The 7,778-nt window shown below is 41.8% G+C and overlaps 1 protein-coding gene across 1 annotated transcript; it reads left to right on the top strand.

Annotated features, from left to right (window-relative positions):
* The first annotated feature begins 3,692 nt into the window (after positions 1-3,692).
* Positions 3,693-7,349, top strand: vvl (ventral veins lacking). Its single transcript, XM_083141453.1, has one exon. The coding sequence runs from the start codon at positions 3,761-3,763 to the stop codon at positions 4,928-4,930; it is 1,170 nt and encodes a 389-aa protein (XP_082997579.1). The 5' UTR covers positions 3,693-3,760; the 3' UTR covers positions 4,931-7,349.
* The last annotated feature ends 429 nt before the right edge of the window (positions 7,350-7,778 follow it).

The following is a 7,778-nucleotide window of genomic DNA, read 5'->3' on the forward strand; positions in this document are numbered from 1 at the left end:
CAATGCTTTCAATCGCCAGCAGCGGTTCTGTTATCAAGCTTTCTAGAACCCAGAAGCCTCCTCTCTCTCTCTTTCTCTCTCTTTCCTCTCTCACTCTCTCTATCTCTCTCTCTTTCTCCCTGCAGATTGTAGCATTCCATAAGTAGTACAAATAGAGGATGTGGAGTTAACCACCACAGTCACAATCTCATAGTTATCAATTGTGGGGGTGATGTGATCAGCATCAAGTATCCATTTCATTAGAGACTGTGAATCCGAGAGACGCTTTATGCAGGCACATGTTCGGAAAAATACCCATTAGAGACCACCTACCCCAGGAATCGAACCCTGGTCTCCCGTCTGCCAGCCCTGCCGACTAGACCACCGCGAATAATGCTCATCTTCGTGTAAGTAACCTGACATGTAGAAAAGCGACATGGGAGATCCGAAATAGAAAAAAAATACCCTTATTGTTATGCCCCACCCCCTTCCCCTCCACGTAGAAACAACACTAATAAGTACATTTCTGTTAGGCGAGTACATGGAGCTGACTTCATCTACATGAAGTGGTTCATTTTCTCCCTTTTTTCATCTTAACTGTCGATCTGGGCTGCAACGTTCATACAATGTTACAAATTCATTGTAACTAGCATAGTCAATTATTACGTTATGTCTTTATTGTTTATATCTTTCACGCACAAACACACGCATACATGTACAGTCACGGACACTTGTGTGTTGTAATGATCCCATTGGAAGTCAATCGGTTTGTTACAATCCAGAAGTATCCGTGAATGTACAGTGACCGGCAAAATAAATGGGACACCTCCTGAAATACTCGCTTCCCTGCAAGACATTCATTACTATGTCTATTGCCTAACTCTGCGGCAATAAGTGAATTTTAATAGCAATCTTTCAATGGAAACTTCTACCACAGCCGAAGAGTTAGTCAACACACACAACACCTTGCAGGGAAGCGAATATTTCAGAATCTAGGTGTCCCATTTTTAATGCCATGACTACATGCGTAGCCCTACATACATGCGTATGTATTGGGAGTGCTTCTCCACATGGATTTCCTCATGGAGAAGCAGTACGCTAGGAATTCCATGTTAAATTTCTAACAGATAATCCAACCGATTTTTTTTCTGAGGAAGCTCATAGGAAAGGAGCTCTGTCATTCTTCCTACGTAGGTACTTCACTTTACTGGTCTACGCATGCTGAAAATGGGAACATAACGGACAATGACAAGAGAATCTAGAAACACAAATGATCAGTATATATATATATATATATATATATATATATATATATATATATATATATATATATATATATATATGTATATATACATATACATACATACATACAGGAAGTAATTTAACTGTGTTAAGTCAAGAGATCTGGATGGATGTTCTACTCTTCTTACGTTTCTCGAAAGAAAAATTCTCACCTCTGCCTTTTTGTGTACACTAATGACTACCGCTTGGCAGGGTGTGAAGGGACTAAACACAATACAAGGCCTATATGCTTTCACACATGCTCAACATAGATATTGCAGCTTCAAATGCAAAAAGTCCAGTCAAGTCATCTTTAATAGTTTCTCTGTTATTAAAGTTCAAAGAGTGTAAACATTTTTTTGGAACACTCTGTATATCGCACAATTCAGACAAGTTACAGTACAGTTACTTCAATTCACTAAAGTTCCTAGTTGCAGCTACAATCGAATTGCAGATATCGTAAAAATTAAAAATTAATAGCTTAATGATTCGATTATTTTATACTTCGATATACAAAGTAACGGACTAATGATATTAGATCTAATAATTCCATTCATTGAAACGCAACAATGGCATGTCTAGAGGTGCATGGCTGGTGTTATGTGAGCTTCTATTGTTGTAACAAATTTCAACTTCTTGCAACAATTTTTTTAACGGTTACTTTGTCAATAATTTCTGCAGAATGGTGTTGATGTGCTTGTGAAGTCTTATCGAAATGTACACTTAATTCAATTTAATTTATTGACGTATCACAGGTAAGGGGTAATTTAAAATATTAGTATTTTCTTTTTAGTATTAGGTTATAATTTAATGCCTATAGTACCCCTCCGTGAAGTTTGATAGCCCCCCGAAGGAAAGCGGCTATATTCAATACTGCATGGATGCTCGTTTTTTTGTCCCTGGTCTTCCTCGGTGGCATAGTGGTAACGTCATGGCATTGTAATCAAGAGGTCCTGGGTTCCATATAGTCGATGGAGGCTTCTATTTTGTTCATATTCCACTTTAAACTGGAAGTGCAGTCAGAATTAGCCTATTTGTGTATAAAAGTGGACTTAAGACTCAAATCTCAATAAATGTATTGTTCTCTTTTTTCGTCCAGATCAACTTAGTGACGCAAAATGACAAAAATATAAAAACACTACCCCACACCATGGTCGTATGTATTATGTATAGAAATAATGGGCGGGATTCAACTTATCAGCCCCAAGGGTGGTACAATTTTAAAAGTTACAACTAAATTGTTACTACTACTTCTTCTTCTTCTTCCTCCTCTTGCAGGTCTGATTAACCAATGCCCGTTCTGAGACTAGTTATTTATTATCAATAAATACTTTTGAAATATACCAAATATATTTTTTTTGTCAATTTCATCACTTATTCTCATCGTCGCGATTAACCAAAAGTGGCAGAAAAACGACGGTAAATGACAAACGATTGAATCGAATCTAGGTTCCACAGTGATTTATTTAAGAGGTAAAAATGTTCGATGATAAAAATAAAACGTGCTTATTTATGATCGTTTCTACTTATAGATCACCTCTACAAAGGGTCGATAATCAATTGAACGAAACTATGAAAGTATTACGAAATGTGAAGTTCCTTTGGCGGCAGTTCGTCATCCGCCGTCATTAGAGACGTCTTCGCTAGGGTGGAGGAAGAAGGCTAAGGAGCGATCCGGTAAGAAGCGGTGTTAGTTACGACACCGTCTTGGCTGAGACGATTGTGTAAGCCGGCAGCAAGATAACCACTGTTTTGAATCGGAGAGGCAGCCATCAATCTGCACTTGAAGACGCCACGCCCCCTCCTCCCCCCTCCACTTCCCCTCACTTATTCTCCAGCAGACGACGTTCCAACAAGCAACATCTGCCGGGATTTGTGCCAAATACCGTTTCGGACTTCTGCCCTGGGTTTTCGCAGGATGCTCCTCGCTTTCCTCGGGGAATACGGGTGACGATGCGTCGAGTCCAGGCGACCCACTTCGACATAGTTTCGGCGAACGAAATAAATTTTTGCGTAAGGTGGTGTTGGTCGGAGACGCAGGTTAAGCCCGAGCACCACAACACACTGTTCTTGCCTTCTTCTCTTTTGCTCCGTCTAAATCTCCCCTTCTTCTCTTCCCCCTCCTTTTACCTCCCCTCCACAACATCGCTCCGTCTCTCTCTAATTCTCTCTCTCTATCCTTCGCGCTCCCCCTTCCCCTGGCAAGATTTGTGCCTGAATTTCCACTCGGGGCGGGTTGCGACAACCAATGCGCGGGTCCCTCGCGGGTGACGTCACGAAGGTTGGTATGAAGGTCTGCCACTCACGCGCCCGAGAGCCAATCAGGATGCGCATCCGACGCCGGGAGTCGGGGGAAAGGGACCGTGGTGTGGGGGGTCTCAGCTGCTGCCATGGCTAGCGAGGTGTAGCCATAGCGCAGCAGAGAGAGTTTCAGGGCGCTACATGCATAACGCATGAAGCTGCTCGGTTTTACAAGTCAGATCAGGTGCGCGGTTTAGTAATGGCTACAACAACGTACATCTCCACTAGTACGGCAGTGACTACCGAGGTGAACAGTGTATCGGACGGCGGAGGTATGAACGTGATCAACACGCAGGGCTACGGGTCGCCTCGAGAACCGCACGAGATGAAGTACATGCCGCCGCAGCATCAAGGACCTAATGGCCACCCGTTATCTCACAACCCGTGGGTTGGAATCCCACCCAGCGATCCAGGACATTGGGCGACGACGATGCATCCTCACGCCGGGATTCACACTCAGGATCTTAAACCACAGCCAGGTGACGTACCGCTTCACCACCCGAGACCACCCCAGCACATGCCGCCCCACGCGTGGCATGCCCCGGTGTCGTCGCATTACATTCCTACGTCGTCGAACGGCGGGTCCCCGCTTCAACACCCCGCGTATGCCATGAACGGCATGATCCCTGGCCCGCAGCTGCACCACACGATTCGCGACATGCAAAACAACAGTCCATCCAACACAGACCCCCGTCACGAGCAGGAGGAAGACACACCAACATCGGACGACCTCGAAGCGTTCGCGAAGCAGTTCAAACAGCGGAGGATCAAGCTTGGTTTTACGCAGGCCGACGTCGGACTGGCCCTCGGAACCCTGTACGGCAACGTATTTTCGCAAACGACAATTTGTAGGTTCGAGGCTTTGCAGTTGAGCTTCAAGAACATGTGCAAACTCAAACCCCTTCTCCAGAAGTGGCTCGAGGAAGCGGATTCCACCACCGGATCCCCCACAAGCATCGACAAAATCGCCGCGCAGGGAAGAAAACGTAAAAAGCGTACGAGCATAGAGGTGTCAGTGAAGGGTGCGTTGGAACAGCATTTTCACAAGCAGCCGAAACCGTCGGCGCAAGAAATAGCTTCTTTAGCGGACAGTCTACAGCTCGAAAAGGAAGTGGTGCGAGTGTGGTTCTGCAACAGAAGACAGAAAGAAAAAAGGATGACGCCACCAAACACCCTGGGTGCGGATCCGGGTATGCTTGGTGACGGAACCCAGGGGATGCCGACGCCGGGTCTGCACCAAGGGTACCAACACCACCAGCAGGACAGTCAAATGCATGGGTCACCCACACCCATGGGCCAGCATTCGCACAGTCCACCGATGCTGTCTCCCCAGTCCATTCCCGCGCATCAATCGCTTGCGGCTCACTAACATAAAATACTCGGAGGGGCAGAGGCTCAATTGTGGTCGGATTCAACCGTTTTGTCGTGTGCGAGAGACTTCGCTCAAGAAGAGCAAAAACTCGCATATTGTGAGGAAGACAAAAAGACTTGTCACCAGGGCATTATTGGTGTCTTCCCTACAAGCTTGTCTCCCCCACCATCGGACTTCGCATTCTACAAGTTCGTGCAAAGTAAGTGAATGTGCATGATAAACTGTTTCGTTTCTCCTCCGAGTCCATAACAATGCATCGTTGTTCTAAGAACAAAAAAGTAAAGAATAAAACTGTGACTTATGATTTCAAGTTCCATGAAACATTGTGTATGTGTGTGTGTGACGCAACAATTGCGTGCTTTGGAACTGTTGTGCGCGCGCGCGTGTGTGAATGTGTTCATACGAAACTTAAATTAACTGTCGTCCAATGCTGGTAACAAATCAAAAAAGTAAGGTATATTATATATATATAAATGAGATATGAAGAAACGGCAAATCAAGGACAACACGTTTAGTTTCACTGCGCGTGGTACAAAACAAAAGCACGCGGTTAAGGTTTCCTATACCAAAAAAGAAAAAAGAAACACTTTTCGTGTGAACTTTGTACAAACTCGTGTGAGACTTCGCCTGTGTATAAAGACAAAAGACTATGAAAACTATTGATCGTTTTCCGTGTGCGATGTGCGTGCGTGTGTGTGCGTGTGTTTGTAAATAATAATATACAAAGATAAATAGTGATTTCTCTTCGACGAAACGCAAGTAGAACAAGAACAACTACAATACTAGCTTACTTGCGTATGTATCATATAAGTATATAAAGAAATTGAACAGACATAAGATATATATTAATATACTAAGAACGAAACGCTGATAAATAGCTGTTCGGCGATATACGAGTCAGAAATGCACACACTCCATTAGCAGCAATGGGGCTGGACCAACATTGTCTTTCATTTTTCGTTTTTACCCCTTCAACGTGGATCCAGGAAGAAGTGAACTAGCGGTGTATGTACACGCACGTGAGGCAACCGACGCCGGACTTAGAGCCAACGAGCATGGAGCCTCTTATACCAGTTTCCCGGGGGCATAGCTTGGCCGACCCCGCTATACAACAAACTCGAAGCCCAACAGGGAGTGGAGGAATCCCGGACGTGAGAGAATGCAGTTGGGGCTTCTTCGTCAACTGGCATGAAGAAGGAAGAAGAAGCGGACAACAAGGAAAAGGAGAAGAGGTGGAATGGCCAAGGACTCTTAAACCAGGTGAGGCAGACCTTGTAATAAATATGTCTGGCAGGAGACACGCTTTTTGTTGCCCGATTGAAAAAAAGAACTGGGTTGCCAAAACCGAAGATATTTTCGACGACAATGTTTTACAAAAATCAGGCACTAGTTAGTTCTTAGGTCCAATATTTGATAAGGCAAAATACGTTAGAATTTCTTGTCAGTTCAGTCACAAAAGTATAGGGCATAAATGCATTTCTTGTAATAGCTAATTAGCAGGGACAATCCCACAAATTGTTTTGGTTTCTGAAAACGTATTTTGCCGCTAAAAATTCAGGCTAGATTTTGTATTTGGATTATTATCAAATCAGTGCCAAATTTATTTATTTCAAAATGCCAATTCTTCTGTTTGTTCGTCTCAATACTTTGTTGCAAGAAACAGTGAAAACGTACTTAGAAACAAACTCAGTCTTTTTAAAATGTGTGCGTGTGCTCGTATATATCAACAACAACAAATTTCAAAATGCAGGGTGTCAACTAATTCTTCAGCTTCCTCTTGGTGTATTAGAGGGGCGAACTATTTGGACCAGAATTACATACAAGACTTTGATGTATGGTGGTATAGTGAAAAGAGCGAGCTATTTCTGGCTGCAGATCGTATGATGTGTTTGTGTACAGTTTTTAGATCATGCAGGTAATGGAGATATAATAATAATATAAGTTGGTTTTTACCCTGTACAGACACAGTGAGAGGAAAAAAGTAAGAACATGAACTAGTCTCATAATCCGTTTATATATTTACAATATCCCATGAATCTCATTATTGTTTTAAAGGCCAGATATTACTATAGTAATACATGAGATGAGCTTTTAAAGTATACATTTTTATTCAATCTACTTCTTGCTATTCTTTCTCAAGTGCGTTTTCTCATTCGACATGTAGGTTTCTATTTGACATGGAAAAATTAATTTGTTTGCTACATTAATTCGTTTCAAGAGTGTACATAATTATGATATGATCTGAATTCATTTTAAAGTGTTTAGAACACAAAAAGAAGTATTTGAACATTTACAATGATCCTCAAGTAGAGAAAGAATAGCATTATTTCGGGTTCCTTTATTTAGAAATACTAAAGTCTGTGCTACCTTTGTTATAAAGTACGTACGTAGAGTCGTTGATATTTCATAAATACAATCTAAAATGCACACATCTTTTTATTATTTTGTTCTTTTGATTTTATTAAGTCATTTTTTTGGCGAAAATTCTTTAATCTGAAAATTTGAATTATTTCTCAAGTATCAGGAAAGATAAATCTAAGTAAATTTCGACTAATGAAAGAAAAATAATTCTTTCAAGGAACCTTTTTGTAACATAAATTTGCAGTTTGATAATTTTTCTGTTAAACTAAAAAACAAAAGTGTTTGATCCAGACAACGAGAAAGTTATTCTGCAGAATATGAAACAAAAAATTAAAGTCACGTTTGACCAAGATTTTTTAGTGCTCAAACAGCTGTTAGTATATTAGTATCGATAGTCAAATGTTTTTAAAGGCATTGATAGTGGAAAAGTACACTTTTAAGACAAGGGGATTATACACACATTGCCTTTAATTTTAAAGTATTT

Source organism: Lepisma saccharinum, chromosome 20, assembly GCF_977018435.1.
Source record: "Lepisma saccharinum chromosome 20, izLepSacc3.1, whole genome shotgun sequence".
Taxonomy (NCBI): domain Eukaryota; kingdom Metazoa; phylum Arthropoda; class Insecta; order Zygentoma; family Lepismatidae; genus Lepisma; species Lepisma saccharinum.